The sequence below is a fragment of the Tamandua tetradactyla genome, chromosome 16 (assembly GCF_023851605.1).
Source record: "Tamandua tetradactyla isolate mTamTet1 chromosome 16, mTamTet1.pri, whole genome shotgun sequence".
Classification (NCBI taxonomy): Eukaryota; Metazoa; Chordata; class Mammalia; order Pilosa; family Myrmecophagidae; genus Tamandua; species Tamandua tetradactyla.
In genome coordinates, this window is record NC_135342.1 from 35,781,844 (window position 1) to 35,804,340 (window position 22,497).

The following is a 22,497-nucleotide window of genomic DNA, read 5'->3' on the forward strand; positions in this document are numbered from 1 at the left end:
TGACCCATATGTGGCAGAGCAGGAGCTAGGATGGGAGTCTTGCTCCTTGCCCGTGACATCACACAGTTTAATAGAAAAAGACATGCACTACAAAAAAAAACCAGCAGAAAGGGCAAGTCTTTTCCAGGGTCCCAGCTACTGTCACAGTGCACAGCTCTCCACGTTGGCTGCTGCCCCTTCCCATTCTCTACTGGGAGTCTGTTCTGTGCCTGGGGCTCTGTTAGGGACGACGGGTGCGGGGGGTGGAGGGATTCCAGGGTGGACAAAACCCCCTATAATGATTATCTTTTTTTTTGTTTGTCCAATTCCTTGCTACGACAGTAAAGACCAAGGGTTTAGGCATTTTGTTTATTAAAACTCCACTTGAATTTGACCCATAAACCGAGCAGAGTGGCCCTGACTCACAGGGGAGGGCAGAAGAGGGTCTGTGGAGACTGGTGTGCACGAGACCTGGAGAAAAGGGTCCAAGGAGACGGATCACAGGCGCAAAGGCCTTCTCCACGAGCTGTGCAACTCTGAGTGTGTCACCCGCGTCTTCTGTGCTGATGTGTGGGGCGGGGGCCCGCGGGGAGGTCCTGGAGGTGCGCTGAGGCCAGTGTGGGCCCGAGGCTTTGTGCTCCTGGGGCTTCCAGCTCCCCAGGCCAGGCTGGGTGTCCTCTCTGAGCAAGTAGCCGGCCTCTGCCTCCATGTGGCTTCCTGCCCACGCTCTTCACCAGCGTCTTTCTGGGTCAGGCCTTTAGCTGGTTGGATTATTGTTTGGAGAAAAAAAATTGTTGCACCATCTAAATATCTGAGCTCTCAGGGGAGGCGAAGTAAAGGCTGGAGGCTGCAGCCTTAGAACCGACCCATGGTGGTTTCACTGGGGCCACCCCTCCGCGGATCCTACTCGGGCGCGTCTCCACTCTAGAACCCTGCCCCTGCGTAGGCCTGCCCACCAGAATAACCTTCCTCCCCCTTTCCTCTTGCCAAGTTGTCACAGGGTATCTTCCTCTCCCTGCCCTACTCCCTCCCTCTGGTTGGTCTGGAGGTCTCTGTCTGTGTGTCTGTCAGTCTCTCCCTACCCTCTCCCCATTCCTAATGGGGTCTCCTCTCTCTGTTCCCTCCCCTCCACTCCCTTGTCAGCCTTCTCAAGCCCCTGGAGGCTGCTGGGTCCCTGTTCAGCTTCAGTTCCCTCCCCTCCATCTTCCTTCATCTCCTCTCTCCTTCTCCTTGCCACTTCTCCTTCCCTTCCTCTCCCTCCTTGGCACTCACAGGCATCTTAATGAAGGGATGGCCAGAGTCACACTTCACAGAGCAAGACTATTCTGGGCTATCTTTACTAGGAAGAGAAGGGGAAATGGAATCTCTAGGTTCTTGCCATGAAGTCCCTTTCCAGTGAGTTTTGGGGGATTTGAGGGTCATGACTTCAGAACCTCTGTTTCAGCACACAAGATGCTAAATGAAATTCACAGGGCGGTTTACTTTGAAATTGCTTCAGGGAACCTGGATGGAACCATACTTCCTATTCCTTTCTTGTCCCCACCATCCCAGTGCCCTCCCCCCCACCCCACCCCCCAGCCCCAAGGCTGGAGGGTGCAGACCCATGAACGTACTCCTTCCCCACCTTTTGGGAGAGATTCATAAAGGTGTGGTGAAGGTAATTCCCACTAACCCAGAAATGAATTTCATTATGCCCCAGCTTACTGTTTCATATTTATATGAAACATATTAATTTCTTTTTAGCTAGTGGTTTAGTTTAATTAATGATGATAATAAATATTAACGAGGGAGCTACTGCCTGTCGACCTCCAGATCCTCCGTGGACACGTCCACAGCCCCCGAGTCCACATCACAGGAGGCTCACTCCACTGGTGAGCTTGGGGGCGGGGGCTCAGGACCCCCCCTGGAAGGGTAGGTCTGGGAACAGACTGTGGTTGGGAGTTAGCCGTGACTCTGTCCTGGCACCTGGCAGCCTCCACCGTCTCCGAGGAGTGTGGCAGGCACACTCACACCCGTTCAGGGTGATTCTCACGCTGGGACCAGTCGGCCCTTAGAAGGCTACCCAAATCCCCTGTTCTAGTTTGCTAGCTGCCAGAATGCAACACACCAGAGACGGATTGGCTTTTAATAAAAGGGGATTTATTTTGTTGGTTCTTCAGAGGAAAGGCAGCCAACTTTCCACTGAGGTTCTTTCTTACGTGGAAGGCACAGGATGGTCTCTGCTGGTCTTCTCTCCAGGCCCCTGGGTTCCAACAACTTTCCCCGGGGTGACTTCTTTCTGCATCTCCAAGGGCCTGGGCTGAGCTGCAAGTGCTGAGATGAGGAATGCCAAGCTGCTTAGCAGTGCTACGTTGCAATCTCTCATTTAAGCACCAGCCAATTAAGTCAAACATCACTCATTGCAGCAGACACGCCTCCTAGCTGACTGCAGATGTAATTGGCAACAGATGAAGTTCACGTACCGTTGGCTTATGTCCACTGCAACAAGTCTAGGTATGCTCACCTGGCCAAGTTGACAACTGAATCTAACTAACACATCCCCTTTCTACCTCTGCGGACTCATCCCAGGAGATCCGGGCCCAGGACTTGGGATCAGAACAGGTTCCTCTGCACAAGTCTCCCATTGAACTTGTTGAAACTTTGGTATCCTTGTCTACAAAGTGTATCATTTTATCATCTACCTCCCTGGACCATTGAGAGGCTCAAATGCTATGGATATAGAAGGCACGTAGGAGGTAGCATCATTTTTTTTTTTAATCATTCTGTTTTCTGGGGGCATTGGGCTATAGAGGTCTGTAGAATACTTTTGTAAGTTGGGAGATTTTATTTTTCAAGAACATGTGTCTCTACACCTGTAGTCCCATGTAGTTCTGCTTCTATGAAGTTCTTTGGTTCATTTAGTCTTCTGAAAATGTGTCCTTGGTGTTAAGCCCTTGAGCGATGATGGTTCCTTTGCAGTTTTTCATCTGAGGGGTAGGGAAAGTGGGATCTATATAGGGAAGCAGTTGCCACAGTTCTGCAGGGGTTCAGATCTGGGAGAGGAACTTTCTCAACCACAAGGCTTGGGGGGAAATGAAGTTCAGGCCCCCTCGGCGGTTGCTTGGGTGCTTGCTGGTCTCTTTGCATCTTTTGCAGCTGTTGATTTGGTGTGAATGAAATGTCCCCCCACCCCACCCCACTCCACCCTAATCCACTCCCACCTCACAGTCCAGCTGCCTCCTCTACTGGAGCTGGTAGCAAAGGTTTCAATTTTATTTTTTAAATAAAAAAAAGAGAGAGTTAATGCCAACGCATCCTTGAGGGAGGGGTATTTGGGTGTAGGGCAGAACCAGAGATGGCCCAGATGTGAAGAGACTCCCAGCTGGGGGCTTTCCTTCCCTCTTCCCAGAGGTGTGCTCCATCATCCTATCCGCTCCAGAGGACCTTTCTCCTAAGGTGGCTATGTGAAATATGCCAATCATGCCCAGAGCGAATGGACCCTAGGCCCCAGCACATCCATTTCTCACTGGAGCTGGTGGAGGCTGGATGCCTGCGAGATGTTTAGCAGCTATTCAGAAGGTTTGAAGAAGTCTCCTCCAATGTCCATCGATCCTGTCATTTAGTCCACAGATGTTTATTGAGTTTCTACTCTGGACCAGACTTTAGGGTAGCAGCAGATACAGGAACCTGCTCCTCTCCACACGAAGCATGCCGTCTGATGGAATAGTGGGTGATAAGCTGGTGATTTTGTTGCTGTGCCTTGTAATGGGAAGGGGAGGGGGCTGAGGGGACAAAAGCTGAGGTCAGAGAAGGAGCCTAGGAAGAGATTTTTCACCTATGACCCAGATAGGGAAACTGAGCCCTAGAGGCACTGCTCAGGGCACAGCAAATACCTGGCCCCTGAGTGCTCAATCACAAGTTGTAAAATGAATGGACATTTTCCATCCCTTCACTCCCCAGTCATCTCTTTGCACCCATTTCTACTTTAGTGTCTCTTTTATAAAGTTCAATAATCAAGAGCAAATACAATGTTCCCAGAGCTGTCCAGTTACTGCAAAACCTTGTGGAAGTTTCTGTAGTTTGTCCTTCATTTTAATTTGGAGGGAAGAACCAGTGGGTAGAGATTGTAAGCCCAACCTAAGGAAATACTTCTCATAGTTTGGTCTGTAGGTGGTGATGTCCCCATCCCCAGTGGTATTCAATTGTGCTTCTCAGGAGCTTCAGAAACCATACCAAAGCCAAGAGGTGGGAAATGTTTGTCAAGGCCAGTTCACCCTGGGACCTCTTGGCTCCAGAGCTTTTTAATTTTTCTCAGAGTTGAATTTTGTCCCCCCTAGAGGTAGGCCTTATTTTTCTTCCAATGTTAATTTCTTCTTCAGTCATCAGACAGATTACATTCTGATGCTGCTGTACAATTTACAAAGCATATTCTAGTATGTTGGGGGCCAGCCTGGGATGGAAGGTGGGTGAAAAAATGACAGTGTATGTGGAGGGGCTCTGGACAGCCTGCCGAGCATCTGTGCTGAGGCCTCCACAGGGCCTTTACTTCAGGGAGTCCCTCTGTCCCTGGGTGGGAGGAGGGCCATCAAAGCTGCTGTTTTTCCCTCTTTCCTGGTAGCTGGGGTAGGCTCATCCATGTCTGCTTTCGACCCCTGAAACCTTCCACAGTGGCTACCATTAGGCCATTTCTGGATCCCTCCCTCTCCTGAACCTAGTTCCCCTGGGTGCCCTAATGGGGTGAAAAGCCCAGAGTGGGAGTTCCCTCTGCATACCTTGGCTCAGAGGGGCCTTTCCAGGAGAAAAGGGGTTTTGGTAGCTATCCCGTATACACTGGGCAGAGCCCTCCTTGAGTCTCAGTTGCAGGGACCCAGGCTATTGTGGTTCCCTTCTTTGCCTAGAAGGTTGTTCAAGATAAAGCCCCTTTGGTAGAAGCTTTTTGCATGGTGTGCGGTTGCCCAGGGTGGTGTGTTTCATTTCCATGGACAGTGGGTTGCATCTAGTTAAGCCCAACTCACCCTGTTCTTACCCCTGTCCTAGAGATTTGCAGATGAGACACCTTCCCCTCCAAACCTGCCTGGCTGTGCTGACCGCTGTCATGCTGTGCGGTCCCTGGCTAGGTTGAGCAGTGTCCTGCTTGGCTTAGGACAGAGGGGTTTCCCAGGATGTGAGACTTTCAGTCATTGCTAAAACTAGGACAGTCCTGGGCATATGGGGCAGGAGGGACACTTGGTCACCCTACCCGCATCGGTCCCCCACTAGACCTGCTGGCCCCATCCGTGTTTGCGAGTCCAGAGTTTGAGGAGCATGCTGCAAGTTGAAGAAAATGGGGGAGCAGGAGGGTGGTCTCTTCTTTTCTTAAACTTTTCCTGTTCCCTGTCCAACACCTGCATCCACATCCTTCATTGTGGACAGCAAAGGAACCTTTCTTGGCCAACACAGCATTTCCCTATTCCTTTTGGCCCTTGCCCAAGGAAAAGAACTTTTTTTGCCATTCAGTTCGTCATCTCTGAGAGCACGGCCTCCAACATAGTTCACCATGGCATTTCAAACCTCAGCCGAACCCAGCAGGGCGCAGGATGAAGCCACTTTCTTTTGGTCATTTTTAAAGGACATTCCATGGCTCACACCAAAGATTTGCTCTGAGGTTTGCATGCTTTTGCATATGAGCAGATACGAAATGAGTACCTGGGACACTCCCCTGACCAAGTTCATATAACGTCCCTGTCCAGGACCTCACTGTAGGAGCTCAGTTTTCAATCTTAGTTCCCAAAAGAGGAGGCTTAGGAATCAAAGAATCACACTTGGTCTGGAAGGAATAGCAAGGGGAAAATTCTGTTTGGCTATAAGGGAATTTTATTTGTTTGAGTCATTTCACTGTTTTTTGTTTTGTTTTGTTTTTTCCTGGTGTGAAATTGATCCTGGGGAAGAGGAAACACTATCTTTAAAATGTGGGAAGTAACTCCACTGACCAAGCTTTGCAAATAACTACCTCAGCCACACTTACACACCCGCCTTTTGTAACAAACAGGTATTTAGCTGCTGGCAGGAAATAATTACTTTTTTCCCCTCCACTTCTGACTTGAAATTGTTACTGGCCAAGGTTGGCCATGTCTAATCATTTAGGAGACCACCCAAATGTGATTTTCTGTGTAGGGCAAGCTTCAGTAGGAATATCCCGAGTCCCTGAATGCAAGAGAATGCAAAAAAGAAAAAAAAATCACTTTGATCCATTAGCACAGTGTTCTCCCTACTTTGCTTCTCTGGCTGTGCATCTTCTGGAACCTGCAGCTGCTCAGCCCTGCTCTCAGCCCTGTTCAGGAAGTGCAGGCTGGCTTTTGCCTCCCCAGTTACACTGCTTCCAGAAGACAGGATCCCTGTCGGATGCCCACGAAGCTTATGCTGAGTAAATATTGACAAAGTAGTCTAAAGAGCAAACACTTTGACATTTGTAAGGTCCACTGGAAGGTCTTGTATATATTTATACAGCAGGAATGAGCACCGCATACCAATTTTACTGAACTTGTTCTGACATCATTCTGCATGGAGTGTGTGTGTGCGGGTGGCTGAGAGTGGCCGAGCGTACCCATGGGAGACGGGGTTGGGGCTGGGGGGTGGTGGGTCAGGGTCTTCCAGCCCAGCTGAAACAAATCACTACCTCAAAACTTCCTCCTAGCTTTGATAAGACCTGCTTTTCCAGGAGAAAGAAAAGAAGGAAAAGTAAATTTAAAAAGCCACAGCACTTTTTTTTTTATTATTTGTTGCAGTTGATATACTTTCTCTTTACTTTGTAGATATCTTATTGATGTTTTTGTACTTTGTATTTATTAAAGGTTGAGCCTCAAAAATGGAATGAGTAAAAAAGGCTTGCTTAATTTAAATTGTGAATCTGTCTGTTAAGAAATGCATTAGGGGTAGGGGAAGCATAAGACATATTAATTGACAGACAGGAACTGCTGTCTCTGAGGTTGATACAAGTAATTTATTACTTTAGAAATGAATGCCACCTCCAGAATGTGCTTCATTAATTTCAAATTTAGTTTTAATTTCAAGCTGTTGCCCCTTGAGAAGAATAAGGTGGCAAATTATGTTTGAAGAGCAGATTTTTTTTTTTTTTTTGCTCCAAAGAAACGCCACATTTTAACTATTTGGTTTTACAAATAAACGGACCCGTCTCTGTTGTGGCATTTTCCCGAAAGCCGAGCAAAGATCCTAGGTAAGAACAAGACTGACTAATGCTTTTCATTTTTCTTTCTCTCCTTTCCCTCTCTCTCTCTCTCTCTCTTCTTTCTCTCCTGCCTGTCCCACGTTCCCACCTGTCATCCTGACAGCCTATGTTTCCGACGAGTTAAAGGCTGCTGCCTTGGCAGATGAGGAGGTAGACCCCGAGGAGAACACTGCCGATGGAGAGCCCTCCGCAAAGCACATGTGCCCAGAGAAGGAGCTCAGCAAGTCCTGCTCCAGCTACCAGAACTCCCCGGCGGCTGAGTTTTCCAGCCACGAGATGGACAGCGAGTCGCACATCAGTGAGACCAGCGACCGCATGGCTGACTTTGAAAGCGGTTCCATCAAGAACGAAGAGGAGACCAAGGAGGTCCCCGTCCTCCCGCTGGAAGACACGACCGTGTCGGATAGCTTGGAGCAGATGAAAGCCGTATATAACAACTTCCTGTCCAACTCCTACTGGTCCAACCTTAACCTCAACCTGCACCAGCCCTCCTCGGAGAAGATCAACGGGAGCAGCAGCAGCAGTAGCAGCAGCAGCAGCAGCTGTGGCAGCGGCAGCTTCGACTGGCACCAGAGCGCCATGGCCAAGACGCTGCAGCAGGTGTCGCAGAGCCGCGTGCTGCCGGAGCCCAGCCTCTTCAGCACGGTGCAGCTGTACCGGCAGAGCAGCAAGCTCTACGGCTCCATCTTCACAGGCGCCAGCAAGTTCCGCTGCAAGGACTGCAGCGCCGCCTACGACACGCTGGTGGAGTTGACGGTGCACATGAACGAGACGGGGCATTATCGCGACGACAACCACGAGACCGACAATAACAACCCCAAACGGTGGTCCAAGCCCCGCAAGCGCTCCTTGTTGGAGATGGAAGGCAAGGAGGACGCCCAGAAGGTGTTGAAGTGCATGTACTGCGGCCACTCCTTCGAGTCCCTCCAGGACTTGAGTGTCCATATGATCAAAACGAAACACTACCAAAAAGTGCCTCTGAAAGAGCCCGTCACTCCCGTCGCTGCCAAAATCATTCCTGCTGCGCGGAAGAAAGCTTCGCTGGAGCTGGAGCTCCCCAGCTCCCCGGATTCCACCGGCGGCACCCCGAAGGCCGCCCTGGCGGACGCGAACGATGCCCTCCAGAAGAACGCTAACCCTTACATCACGCCGAACAACCGGTACGGCCACCAGAATGGGGCCAGCTACGCCTGGCACTTCGAGGCGCGCAAGTCCCAGATCCTGAAGTGCATGGAGTGCGGCAGCTCCCACGACACGCTGCAGGAACTCACGGCCCACATGATGGTGACCGGCCACTTCATCAAGGTCACGAACTCGGCCATGAAGAAGGGGAAACCCATCATGGAGACGCCGTCCACGCCCAGCATCGCCACCCTGCTGGACGAGAAGGTGCAGTCCGTGCCCCTGGCGGCCACCACCTTCACGTCCCCCTCCAACACCCCCTCCTGCATCTCCCCGAAGCTGAATGTGGAGGTCAAGAAGGAAGTGGACAAGGAGAAGGCCGTCGCCGATGAGAAAGCGAAGGAAAAGGAGAAGCCCATTGACGAAGAGGAGAAGTATGACATCTCATCCAAATACCATTACTTGACCGAAAATGACTTAGAAGAGAGCCCCAAGGGGGGACTGGATATCCTCAAATCCCTGGAAAACACGGTGACGTCTGCAATCAACAAGGCCCAGAACGGCACTCCCAGCTGGGGGGGCTACCCCAGCATCCATGCTGCCTACCAGCTCCCCAACATGATGAAGCTGTCCCTGGGCTCCTCGGGGAAAGGCACGCCCCTGAAGCCCGTGTTTGGCAACAGTGAGATGGTGTCTCCCACCAAAAACCAGACCCTTGTTTCTCCGCCCAGCAGCCAGACCTCCCCCATGCCCAAGACCAACTTCCACGCCATGGAGGAGCTGGTTAAGAAAGTCACAGAGAAAGTCGCCAAAGTTGAGGAGAAAATGAAGGAGCCGGAGGGCAAGCTGTCCCCGCCGAAGCGGGCCACCCCCTCGCCGTGCAGCAGTGAAGTCAGCGAGCCCATCAAGATGGAAGCTTCCAGCGACGGGGGCTTCAAAAGTCAGGAGGGCAGTCCCAGCCCCCAGCGCGATGGCGGCAAGGAGGGAAGTCCCCCCATGGAGCCGGTGGAGAATGGCAAGGAGCTCTCGAAGCCTGTGCCGGGGGGCGTGAGCAGCAGCACAGCCATCATCACCGACCACCCACCCGAGCAGCCTTTCGTTAACCCTCTGAGTGCCCTGCAGTCGGTCATGAACATCCACCTGGGCAAGGCGGCCAAGCCCTCCCTGCCTGCCCTGGACCCCATGAGCATGCTCTTCAAGATGAGCAACAGCTTAGCCGAGAAGGCGGCCGTGGCCACCCCGCCGCCCCTGCAGTCCAAGAAGGCGGACCACCTCGACCGCTACTTCTACCACATCAACAACGACCAGCCCATAGACCTGACAAAAGGGAAGAGTGACAAAGGCTGCTCCTTGGGTTCGGTGCTTCTGTCGCCCACGTCTACGTCCCCGGCGACCTCCTCGTCCACCGTGACCACGGCCAAGGCATCCGCCGTGGTGTCATTCATGTCGAACTCGCCGCTGCGCGAGAACGCCCTATCGGATATATCCGATATGCTGAAGAACTTGACCGAGAGCCACACGTCGAAGTCCTCCACCCCTTCCAGCCTCTCCGAGAAGTCCGATGTGGACGGGGCCACGTTGGAGGAGGCCGAGGAGTCGACGCCTGCGCAGAAGAGGAAGGGTCGCCAGTCCAACTGGAACCCGCAGCACCTGCTGATCCTCCAGGCCCAGTTCGCCGCCAGCCTCCGGCAGACCTCAGAAGGCAAGTACATCATGTCAGACCTCAGCCCCCAGGAGCGCATGCACATCTCGAGGTTCACGGGCCTCTCCATGACCACCATCAGCCACTGGCTGGCCAATGTGAAATACCAGCTCCGCAGGACAGGGGGAACCAAGTTCCTCAAAAACCTGGACACCGGCCACCCCGTGTTCTTTTGCAATGACTGCGCGTCGCAGATCAGGACTCCTTCCACCTACATCAGCCACCTGGAGTCACACCTGGGCTTCCGGCTCCGGGACTTATCCAAACTGTCCACGGAACAGATTAACAATCAGATAGCACAAACCAAGTCGCCATCAGAAAAGTTGGGGACGTCCTCCCCCGAGGAGGACCTGGGGACCTCCTATCAGTGCAAACTTTGCAATCGGACCTTTGCGAGTAAGCATGCGGTCAAACTCCACCTTAGTAAAACACACGGGAAATCACCGGAGGACCACCTTCTGTACGTTTCCGAGTTAGAGAAGCAGTAGCATTTGCTTTTGATGAGAGTGGACTGTACTCTGCTTTGAGGGAAAGCTGTGGAAGGCACCTTAAGGCCCCTCTGTCTTGTTCTTGGCACATGTTCTCATTTTAACTGCAGAGAATCACTCTGGGCTGGACTGTTTTGTATAACTGTACAGTGTTTAATAGAGGTGCATAATCAGCTGTTGTTCCTGGTTAACTATGAAGGTTAAAATGCAGTGGTAAGTGTTTGGAACTTTGTGTAAATGGGATTTAGTTGTGGGCATCCCGCCGATGCTTCAAGCTGCATGCGTTAACAGACAGTTTAATTAAGCATTTATAACGAAATTGGGCGCACTTTTTCCACGTGATTCGAGTGTGCTGGCATTTCTCACCCTATCATCTTTAGCCCTCGGAGTACTTTGAAGCACTTTTGCATTCATTGGGTTAAAAAGCAAAATGAAATACTGTATGAAGCTCTGTTTTTTAAACTCCTTACCAGCTCAGTTAGGGTTATTATTATGAACCTCCATTTATGCAGGTCTGCAGGGGTATAACACGCCTTGAAATTTAAAAGAATATTATTTTCACATTGAAACATAGATGTATATATTGTATAGATTTCAGACTCTCTTATGAAAAATGTGATTGTGGTTAAATGACCTTTTTTTCCCGCATTTATAGCAACAGTGTTTTATGTATCTGCTATGCTCTGGGCATAAGCTGTGCCTATGTATAGTGTATATTTCTTTTTCTTTTCCTTTTTTAAGGTCTATGGGTTTTGTTTTTTACATGCAAACATTGTAAATTATACAGAAGAGACCACAGATAGCATTTATAAAGTATACAGAAACATTATCTGAAAGCAAAGTATGATTGTTTGTTTTGCTATACAGTACATCTATATTGATAGAGGTTCATGTTTAAATTATACATATTTATTAGCATCATACGGCCATTTGTTTCAAAGCAGTCTGAATAAACGAGGCCAGGAAATGCATCCATGGCAGGCATCAGAACTATTTTGCACATGATTTTTAAAGGTATTTATTAGAAATCAAAGAATGTTCCAAACAAACTCAGTGCTCAAAGGGTTAAGTCTATTTGAAAAGGGAGGGGGGCGGGAAAGATCAACAACAAAGAAAAAAGAACTCGTACTGTATTTCCTAAACATTGATAAAGCCTTTAAAATGTTTGTACTGTAATACTTTGCTTAAAAGTCATGAAGCATTCTGTGATACAGCCTCTCTCACTTATTTATAAGTCCTCTTGGTTGCTCTTCCATATTGTAGGATACCTTTTCCTTTCAATCGGTAACTTTCCGTTTTGTTCTTCCTAATTATTCTCCCAGGATCCCACACTGCAGCTTTATCTTTAGGCTTATGAAAGGTAACCCGTGGTTACCGGCTCTCCAAGTGATTCTGCTCTTCTCCATTTTTGGCAGTTAATTTGCAGAAGTAACTGACAGCTGACACCATATGAGAACCTATGTATAAAATATTGGCATGTAAACAGCACAGACACTGTAACACATTCTGTGCCCTGTTTTGTTGTTGACAATGAAGCACCATTATGTGACTCTTCATATAACCCTTTTTTTCTACGGCAGCATTAAAATTGTCTTTTTGCTATAATTTTGTGTCGCGTTCACAATTATGTCTGAAATGTGCTTCGACTAACGAGCACATTAAAATTAAATTGTATGCGATCTGTTTATGGCTGAGATGGTCTCGGTGTCTGCCAGGTGCTGGCAGTCGGAAGCGGCACGTAAATCAGGGGAGTTTTAGTGAACTTGGGCGTTTGGAGAGCAGGGAGAACTTACTCAGAGGTGGTGGGAACAGAATTTTCCCCAGGAATACAAATTGAAAAGAAAGTAGGAAATTTTCACGGGAGGTTCGGTTCTCTGTGCGAAAGTGATTCTGTAAGGATAACAGAATTTCGCCCGCTCCGCCTTCTCCGGATGCAGAGAAGCCAGCGCCTTGGACCGTTTAGGAGGCTCATGGAGAAGAAAGATTTTTGCACGATTCTGCGTGGGCTGCTTCCTCCCCGTGCACTCGGGATTTTCAGTTAGCAGAGGATGGAACAGAGAGCTGGGCAAGTGGACTTGGGGCTCCACGGGCCCTGTCCCCTGTGCCAAAGCAACCGGTGATAATGGGGTGGGGCTGGGGGCAGGCGGAGGAGACCCAACACTTTACACGGGGGAGGGGGAGAGTGTTTCATATGATAATCACAAGCTTTTATTAGCCCTGGCAAATCATGCCAACAAAACGCCGGGAACATCATGTGAAATTGTAAAATACCTTTATTACTACATTCAAACCTTTCTCGCAGTCAGGCAGAATCGTGCCTCCTAACCTAGAATTATACAAATGAGAGATGTATTACATCCATGTAATACATAAAACACCTCAACTTCAAAAAAAATGCTCTTTTATTAAAAATTTAAATGAAGCCCTTTCAAAATGTTCGGCAACACGCCTACATCTCTTCCTTCTTCCCCACCCCTTTTGTCAAGATGAGCCCAAAATTTCTATCTACTCTATTTTCTCTCGGCAATCCATCTCTCCTCGGGATTTTTAAGAGAGAACCTCACTAGAGTTTAAAATTGGTTTTTGGCAAATAGAGTGATGTACTCGCTGTACGCTCTCGCCCTGTGCTGAGCGCACATGCCGGGGCTTTTCCCACAGACGGTGGAGACAGGACTTTCCCTTTGGGGACCCCAGGAGCTCTCGCTCTTCAGCCTTGTGCCCTTGCCCTGGGAGGGGCCATCGGGTGCAATATGTTTCTCTGGGGCACGGGCTCCCCCCAAACCTGGCTCGGGGGGACAGAGACCCCCTTCCCCTTGTGTCTTCCGTTCCTTCCCATCCTGAAGCCCAGATTTCCACTCTTGAATTTTTCACAGGTTAAATATAGCATCGGTTTATTAGAATCCCAAGTCCTGCGTCTAACAGATTAAACTGACAACACTTCCATCACCATGAGGGCCCATGTGGCTCGAAGGGAGATGGGATTTGAGTGAGCTGTGGTGGAACTCCCCCTCTTTACAGTTTGGGAGAGAAACCTGACACTCTGCCCATCTCTTCCTCACCCTGGGCCCAGGATCATCTTCAGGAGTTTTCAATTTGGGGGCAGATGTGAGGAAGTAGAGCCCAGCTAGGTAGCAGGTGAAATCACTCACTTGGCACCTGGCACTAATAGCCAGCAGCTTACTGCTCGTATGACTGGGGCCCAGAAGTTGAATTAACTCCATCCTTAAGGGAAACACGGTAAGTGGGCAGGTGAGGGCCCCAGCCATAAACACAAACCCCATTGGACACAGTGACAGTCCCCAAAACCTGCACAGAGGGGAGGCGGCGTGGCTGGTTAGGGCCTCATGCCACTTGGCTATGCAGGGCCCAGAACCTTTGAAGAGTGGACGACTGACCCTCTGAGCCTTCCATCCAGAGCCCAGAGTGGCCTTGATCTCCTTTGTGCACCATCTAAGATAAAACAGGAAAATCTAAACCTGCATCCAAGTCTAATGAATGGGCTCGTGTGCCTGTTCTCCTACGGCTGATGCTAAAAGACAATGTGGTCGCAGGCAGGGGCAGGTCTCCCCAGCAAGTCTTTTGAGTGGGTCCTGGCAGGAGGAGGGCTAGGGTGAAGTGAGGGAGGTTTGAATCACAGGTGAGCAGGTGACCCTGACCTCACCCCACCCAAGCTGAGGCTTGTTGCAGTTCGTACTGTATATCTTCCAGCCATCACATTTACGCAGTATCTTAAAATAACATTTGTGATAAATGTGCAATTTAACTAATTTATGGTGGTATGATGTGCTCAGGGCTACATGCAAGATGAAAATCTTAAATGGAGCTTGAACAGCTCACTTCACAACAAGAAATCAATATGCCACATCTTAGCTATTTGCTGCAGTCAACATTTAGCAAAAATATCAGTGATGTATCTAAGTTTTAGGCAGCAAGAATTCTATAATTAGCCAAAATCGTACATGTACGTTAGTGAGGTTGGTTCTGATGGGGACCCGAATCTCCTTGGCATCTCTGTTCTATTTTCGTTCTACAAAAGGAAGGGAAAAATATATTGATAACCACCAAGGGGGCACCTCCCTTTATGCCAAGGCCCAGGAGGAACTTTGCCCTGGGAGGCTTCGTGGGCAGAGTTCAGGTGGACTCTACTTTCCCCAACCCCTGACCACCTCCTGTTCAATGATGTTGGTGAAGATAGGCCTAAAAGGAAAAACAACAACAATGAAAAAAGCCCAATAAACTTGGCCAGCTCAGGGGAAAGCCAAGCTTCATTTTGAGAGATTGGAACGCTAGAGAGAAAAGCCAGAGAATGGAAGAGGGACACGAGCTGATAGCTGGTGGGAGGCAAAGCTGTGTTTAATAAATCTGCTGTTAAAACTATTGTCTCCGGGGATTTCTAAGTTATCTAACAACAACAAAAGAAAACATTCAAGCGATTTTACTTTTCCAAATTCATCTGCACGGTTCTTTTGAAATGGGAAAATTGCAATCGCCTTTCCTTCTATCGACTCTTTAGCACAAAAGTAATACACTCTCTATTATAATACACTCTCAATCATAAAACTGAAAACACACAAATCCCAACACCATTCTTTAATAATAAATTGTTTAACTTTAAAATAATAGCTATTATCCTTTTAGCTAATGGAGAAATTACCATATTTTGCTCCACGAGATAGTTATTCTTTTGGTAATAGAATCACTAACCTTTTTTCTCCCTAGGGATTTATTAGTAAACATGTGCCACCGTCTTTGGCAAAAGGAAACCTGAAAATGCATTTCTCTTGGGACCCCCCCATGCCAGTTGATACCTTTCAGCCTTCAGCTGACCTCAGAAAACCCAGGATAGGTACTTGGGCTTGTGTTCCCCACACACCCAGGGGGCACCGGGCTCTGCAAAATGCTCTCTAGTTAGCTCCTGGAGCGATGTGGCTCCTGTGGATAAGCCTCGAGTTCTGTCTCTTAGCATAAAGCTTCTGGAGAAAAAAGCTCTGCACTGACAAAACCCCACCTTCCCGTGCGGTTTGGCAGCTCCGTTGCCACCGAGGGATGCGTTCCCAGAGTCAGTGCAAAGAGCGATGAAACGCAGGGTTTTGTTTCAAGGGAGGGTGCTTATTTTCCTCGCACTCCATTGAGTTTCCGCCAGCCAGAGGGAGAGGCTGTTGGACTCAGAGGCGCCATTTCTCTCTCCCCAAGGATTTGACAGGCGGTGGCCCCCACCAAGATCTTAATGGCAGCAGACCCGGGAAGGGCAGGCTGAGCTGGCTCCAAACGCATCCAAATGCACCTGACGATTCCAGACCACATTTCCTGGTCTGCCAAAGCGATGGATTTGCCACGTGGGAGGTTAGTCACCTGACACTCCCTGTGCTGCTCCGAGGGCCTGGGGGTGACTTAGGCGGCCGCTTTGGACATCAGGAGTGGATGAAATCAAAGTTAGCTGCTTCTCGAGGCTCAGCATTCTGGGACCATTGTTCCACCTCTGATGATGGAAGACCAGAGCACCTGCTTTCCTCCCACCTTCGTGTGAAAGTGTGTGCTAGCATATTCTTAATTAATCATTCTTGATGATAATGCTGACGAGCAAGGTGACCCTCTTCCAGAGATTACCATCCACGATGAGCTAACTCGGGGATGAGGAGACACTGTTGTTTACTGTCCAGACTGCGCTGTCCATAAAGTCATCCCTACCCACTGGTGAACACTTTAACTCATAGAACTGGAAATTCGGCTCCTCGGTGACATTAGCCACCCTTCAAGTGCTCAATAGCCACAAGTGGCTTTAAGACGGTGTAGCTGGAAAACATTTCCATCATCTCAGAAAGTTCTAATAGACAGTGCCGTCTACATCATTCCTCATAAAGTATTCTCCTAAGTCAGAGCTCAGACCTCAACAATGAACATGTGTCTTCCAAGAACCTTTATCTCACCAACATGGGTGCAGGCAGGACGTGCTGGTATCCCTGATCAAAACCAAGGACACACGTAATTAGCCTTGAGCATAAAATTATAAACAGAAGTGCAGGCATCAGGGTATGAATCTGCTGATCGTTCTCCCTGCTGTGGATGTTTTCCGGGCCACAAACTCCAGAGCCCAAAGATCTACCGACGGGGCTCTGCCCTTGCCCTGTCCTTAGCCGGCGATGAAGCAGGCGGGCCCTCTCCTTCTTTTTGCCCAGGTGGGCTAGACTCCTTGCCTAGGACTTAGAGATTCAGACTCGTTTCGGTGGCTGGCGAGGCCCCTGGCACCCCCAGACAGGGACAAACCACCCCCCCCGGGGGCCAGCGGATCCCATGAGGCCTCGCTGATGGCTTCGCGGTCCCAGGCAGCTCCCGTGTCCTTCCTGCTCTCCTTTTAAAAATTAAAGTGTATAAATGGAACTTTGGAAATGGTTTTCTAAATTTGGGGGGGGTGGGAGATATGTTTTAAAAATTATTGCATTTCCACATTTCATTTGCATTTCTTCCCCCACAGCAGGATTCCAGGGACACGTTTATGACCATCATAATTGTGAGTTAGAGATCTCCCAGGCCAAGCAAAATGAAATTACGAGAAACTGAAATCTGTTTTAATTGGAGCATTTATGGAAAAAAGAAGTCAGAGTGGCTGCTTTTTCCTTTATGTGAGTCTCTGGTCCACGGCGGTATCCGAGCCTGGGAAACCAGGACTGGATGAGCTTCGGCCATGCGAGATTAGGGAGAGGAGGAGAGAGAATGAGATGGGTGTGTCAAGAAGGAGTCATTTTCTTAGCTTAAAAAAAAAAAAAATGGAGGTACCGGTCGCCTGCGTTACGCCTCAGCGACCGTGAAACCGCGTTGGCAAAAGCTGAAGGACCCGGCTCCTGAAAGCCTCATCGGGGCTTGTCATCGCTCTAATGAATATCATTTAAATTGCTTTGTATATTGGTGGAGTTTGGATGTCGATTTAATTTGTGCATGTGTTTGAGTTCTTCTGCTTGGCTAGGCTAACAGAGAAGCAGCCGCCTAATGAAAACTGAGTTGGTGACAGTGTGATGCGCTCAGCCCGGTCAAATGGCTCTGAAGGGCTGCTGTGACAGGCCGCGAAAAGGAGATGTGGCTGGGGAAGGAGAAAGGAGGCCTTCCATGCAGTGCTGGGCTTTGGCTCAGCCACCCTTCATTCCCTGCATTGGGGTCTCCAATTCTTCCCCCGGACCACGGTTAAACCGCACGCTGCAGGAATGGCTGGAGGGGGTGGTAAAGGTGAGCCCACCTCTCAAGTAGGGGATGAGCTCCCCAGCCAAGATGGTTAGAAGGGTCTTCGTTTTGAAGACTCCAAGACAGCAAGACTTCTCCCATGTTGCTTTCAACCCGAGAGTCGTAATGTCCTCCGTTTTCTTATTTGAATCTCTTCCGTTATCTTGCAGGGGGAGGGGGCAGGGATTCCCGTGGGGCCCAGGAGCAGTGGCCTGCCAGCATCCACCAGGAAAGCCAGGCAGCCTTTCAGTTTCCAGAAGGGTCAGAAACACGGAGGCAGAGCGTAAACCCAGCGATCTTCTGATTCTACCTTGCTGCCTCCAAACCTCGACTTCCCAGAGGGCCGCCCTTCTGCCAGGGATTGACTTTCATGTTTCCATCAGAAAACACAGGTCTGGGGTCTCATCAGGCTCCCTGACCCCAAAGCATCCCCAGGTTCTCCTGAAGCAGGGGGTAGAGAGCCAGGGTCCAGGGCCAGGCCTGAGGGCCGGGGCCTCATGGCAGGCCCTTTGCCTGCCTTCTCTATGCCAACCAAAGCCTGACCGCTGAGAGGACTGACCCTGCCTTCACCCCGCTTTCTCCTGCTTCTCATTTCAGCCTCTTCGAATACTGTCGGTGTTAACACCATCATCAAGGTCAGCACATTACCTGGAGCAAATCCCCTCTGCCTCCACCCCTTGCATGGCTCCTTTCCAGACAAATACAACGCTCAAGGCTAGAAAAGAGATGGGCCTGTTCTCTTAAATGAGGCTAGATAAGGGCAGAGATATGAGTTCACAAGACTCCTTTCTTTCTGCCAGCCAAGGGACAAGAGAGGTGGGATGGAGAGGTGCAACGCTGTCCAGGAGATGGCATCATGGGTGTGTCCACTGAAGGCTTTGCGGTGGGGTGGGGGCGAGCTCCAGATTCCCAGCAAGTGATCACTGCAATATTTGCAGAGACTTTTGGGGTGCCGCTGGACAGCAGGGGTTGGAGTCCCAAAAATAGGGCCGATGGATTTGTCCTGAGAGAAGGTCTAAGTTGCTTCTGTGTGCCTGAAGCCTGTAGTGGGGGCACTGCAGGTCTCCAGGGTCCTTGCACACTTCCTGAACATGACAGCAGCTCCCCACCCCACCCTGTGCCAGCACCTGGGTGAGAAAGGAGGTGCCTCACCCCACCTCTGCCTTTCATGAGATTAGAGTCACACCAGAGAAATGAGATGTGTGTACAAAACAAACAGCAATAATTAAATGGCATTGCGCAATTCAGAACAAGATTGGGCAGAAAATAAAGAAGAGAATTATCAGACTCAAACTCTAAAACCTGAAGTCGCCTGACCTTGGAAGATAGGGCCAGATCTGGGCCTTGAAGGATGGAGAGGGCCATGGGGTGGGGACCTTGGAGGACTTGGCCACACCAAGGTCAGGAGCTGCACGGAGTCTTGGTTGCTCTGAGCTCCTGCCCATCAATTAGATGGTGAGATCAGTGGTACAGCCTGGCACATCTTCAGAAACTTCTTCTGAATCATCAAAACAAAGCATTGTCGTGACCATTTTAGTGATAGGTGCTTTTTATTCTCATCCAGTGTTTCCCACTTAGGGGTCTTTCCAGGACTTTACACTATAGCTCCTGACATTTCCTGGATGGCAGACCCTTTCTAGACTACTCAGAAGCAAATGCACGTGGGCACATATATAAGTTTGCTTACAATTGTGGGGGACCATGGGCTCCCTGAAGTCCACCCTCAGACCTTTAGAAGTAATCCCAGTGTCACTTCTGCTCTCCAAAATCTTCTAGTACTTGTGTCTCGGAGGACCCCCATTCTTTCCAGGCTTGGGGGACCAGGAGTGTTCCTCAAGATGCCATCAGCAATGATTGGCAGAACCCAACCCCAACTGGCTCAAGATTGTAAACCAAGAGAGGAAATTTGGCTCACCTCACTGAAAGCCTGGAATCAGTGGCCTCAGGCAGAGTTGAGCATAAGTGCCCAAGCAAAGTCACTGGGACACTCCACTTCCCAGCTCGCTCTCTGTGCTTCCTCCATGGGCAGGGTGCCCCCTCCAGGTAGCTCACTGGCCGTCCCAGCTCCAGACCCACCTTCCTTGCTCAACAACCTTGAGGGGAAAGAACTCCCTTTGCAATAGTGAGGGTCAGAACTGGGGATAGGGATCTCACTGGCCAGAGTCAGGTTGAGGGCCCCTCTCCAACCTGCTCCTGCTCCTGTGTCTCTGGTGAGGATGGGCTTCTGGCTTACTCTGCACCAGGGCATCACTCCACACCGATGTCGGGTCCAGGCTGTGTGGCTAGGGTTTCAGTGGGAAAGGGGCAGCACCTGTTTATGGCCTGTTAAGTGTTCCTCTGTGCATTTTGAGCGATACTCAGTTTTGCTAATGGGGTGATGAGCCCCAATGTGAACTCAGATTCCTAGGGGCAGTAGGGACTATGGGACAGTTGATAAGTAGAGCAGTGTCTCCTCCTCCTTTGTGTGAAAGTACCCCAGGCTGGACACTTTACCCTGAGAACCTTGTTGCCTCTCTGCTAACTGGAGGTCCAGCACTAGGGAGAGAGTGGGCTGCCTAGCCTGAAGGCTGCAGGTCCTTTCTGTTGTCACATCTGAGGCCCTGAAATGTCTTCAGAGCAGAATTTCCTCCTCCTTTGGCCCTGTCTTCTCTTTGACACCTGAACTGAACTGTGAATATTTAAATATTTACCTGGCACAGGTTGCAAAATGTCGCCTGTGGATACAACATGATGTGAAGATTTGTTTGACTTGGACCAAACGGCTTTGGTTGTTTTTATTTGTTTGTTTGTGTTTTTAATTTAATTCACTGTCAAACTTTGAAAATTGGGAGATTTCATACAACTGCTGAATTTCTGGACTTTCTAGATGCCACATTCTTCCTTGACAACAGGTGCTAGGGCTGAGCAGCAGCTGCCAGTTTTAAATGGCACATTGGCTCTCTGGCTCGTCCCTGTCCCTCCTCACTGCTCCCTATTTGTCTTAGGCAGGCTCAGGTGCATGCCCTGAGATGAGGATTTGGTGCAGGCAGTTTATTTGACAGGTAATTCCAGAAAGCATGGGGTGGGGCTGGGGGGTGGGGTGTCTGACAAAAAAAGAAGCCAATTCTGGATGCATTGGGGAGGTACTTGGCCACTGTGAACAACTGGAACTCAGTCCCACTGGGACATCTGTGCAGGGGAATCCCTGAGTGGTTGAGTCTGAAGATCTGTCACTGGCCGGGCACTGCCTGCCCTGTGCATGGGCTCATTCATCTCTTTGGGTTTGGCCTTGGAAGCCTTTGGCATGTACAGTGACATGAGGACAAAGGGACATAATCAGGATGGCCAGCAATGCCACATGGCTGTATTAAACCATCCATGCCTCCTCTCAGCCTGCAAGAGCCCAGAAATGAGTGCAAGGTGGTCTCTCTGACCCAATGAGAGCCTTCCCTGCAAGGGGTAAGACTTGTCCAAGGTGGCATGCCACATCAGGGGCAGAGCTGCGAACCCAGAGCTCAGGCCACCTCCTCCTTTCTCCTACCCTGGGCTACATATTCCAGGGAGGCTAGAGCCTTGAATGCCTCACCCATCCATTTTGTTTTATTTAGTTATTTAATTATTTACTTATTTATGTGTTTATTACCCATCTAGTTCTAGAGATAATGTAGGGCTTCTGGACAGCTCATTAATCACCTCATTGAGGGCTGGGAACAGAGCCGGGTTGGCTGAGAGGGGTGGGAGATGCAATGAATAGGGAACCCACAGGAAATAGAGGAGAGGGGCCCCTGGCAGCCAGTGGCAGAGTCCCACACCCAGCCCGTTCCAAGCTCCACCTGGGTAACATCAGGCAGGGTATGTCTCAGCACAAGGAGACCCTCCCACAAGAAGTTCCTTACCTGCCACAGCGGCCAGCATGATGGACCACCCGAGCCCTGGGAAGAGGGCTCAGAGCGGGCAACTTGGCTTCCCAGGCCCTCGCACTTGCTGCCGGGGTAGCGGCAGGCAGCAGGTGGTGAGATAGCAAATGGCAAGTGCAGCGGAACTCCCCAGAGCTGCAGGCAGCTTTGCCCAGCTTCAAACCTCTACCGTTGTATCTTCTTCTGCTACGTTGCACCCCGCCTGGCCTCCATTCTTTGTTCTTCCTCCACTAAAATGCCCTGTCGTCCAGTTAGTGTCAGCGTCCACATGGGTTATGACAGAATCAAGGTGCGTACAACCGCCACGAGAAGTGGGAGGCGAGTTCCCAGCCCTGCCCCCTGCCCCTGCCCCCCCAACAACAGAGCTGGTGGGGACCACGGGGCCATGACTGGGGCAAAGAGGCTGCAGCTCCGAAACCCCCGTCTTCACGCCACCCTTCCAAATGCCACCCGTCCTGCCCGTTCCCACTCGCCGAAGACGCCCATGCCAGCACCACTATCAGTTAGTCCCGAGGAACGGACAAAGGGGGATACAGGAAATTAATTTCATTTGGGCTTTTCTCCCTTGAGGCCCTGCCTGGCAGCCAGCTCATCCCACACCCACGTGTCCGCAGCCCAACTGCTCCGTCCATCAGCTCTTGTCCGAGTTAACTATTCATTTTATGTATTTCAATTTGGGCAGAACATTTATTTGGCTTAAATTTCCTTTTCGGGGGCTGGAATGTGCCTTCCACACACAGGCAGAGATGAGCTGCTAGAATTTCGTCAGAAGGAGTTTAGTTTACAAAGATAGTAACTGAGCTATTAAAACCAACAACCCCTTTTAAAGCAAACAGACCATTAAAATATAGGAACAGTTTATGGCATAAATAAAATTGAGGATATAGATTATTT

General features: G+C 50.0%; 1 protein-coding gene across 3 annotated transcripts in view; it reads left to right on the forward strand.

Moving 5' to 3' along the window:
- The window catches only part of TSHZ3 (teashirt zinc finger homeobox 3), a 70,462-nt gene extending 58,372 nt beyond the window's left edge, over positions 1–12,090 (forward strand). For 2 of the 3 annotated variants that reach the window (XM_077132277.1, XM_077132278.1), the window contains exon 2: positions 7,287–12,090. In XM_077132277.1, the coding sequence (XP_076988392.1) occupies positions 7,287–10,495 (3,209 nt within the window). In that variant the 3' untranslated portion in view covers positions 10,496–12,090. Of the gene's footprint in view, positions 1–2,677; positions 2,715–7,286 lie in introns of those variants that run through there. The other variant, XM_077132279.1, reaches the window with a different exon arrangement.
- The last annotated feature ends 10,407 nt before the right edge of the window (positions 12,091–22,497 follow it).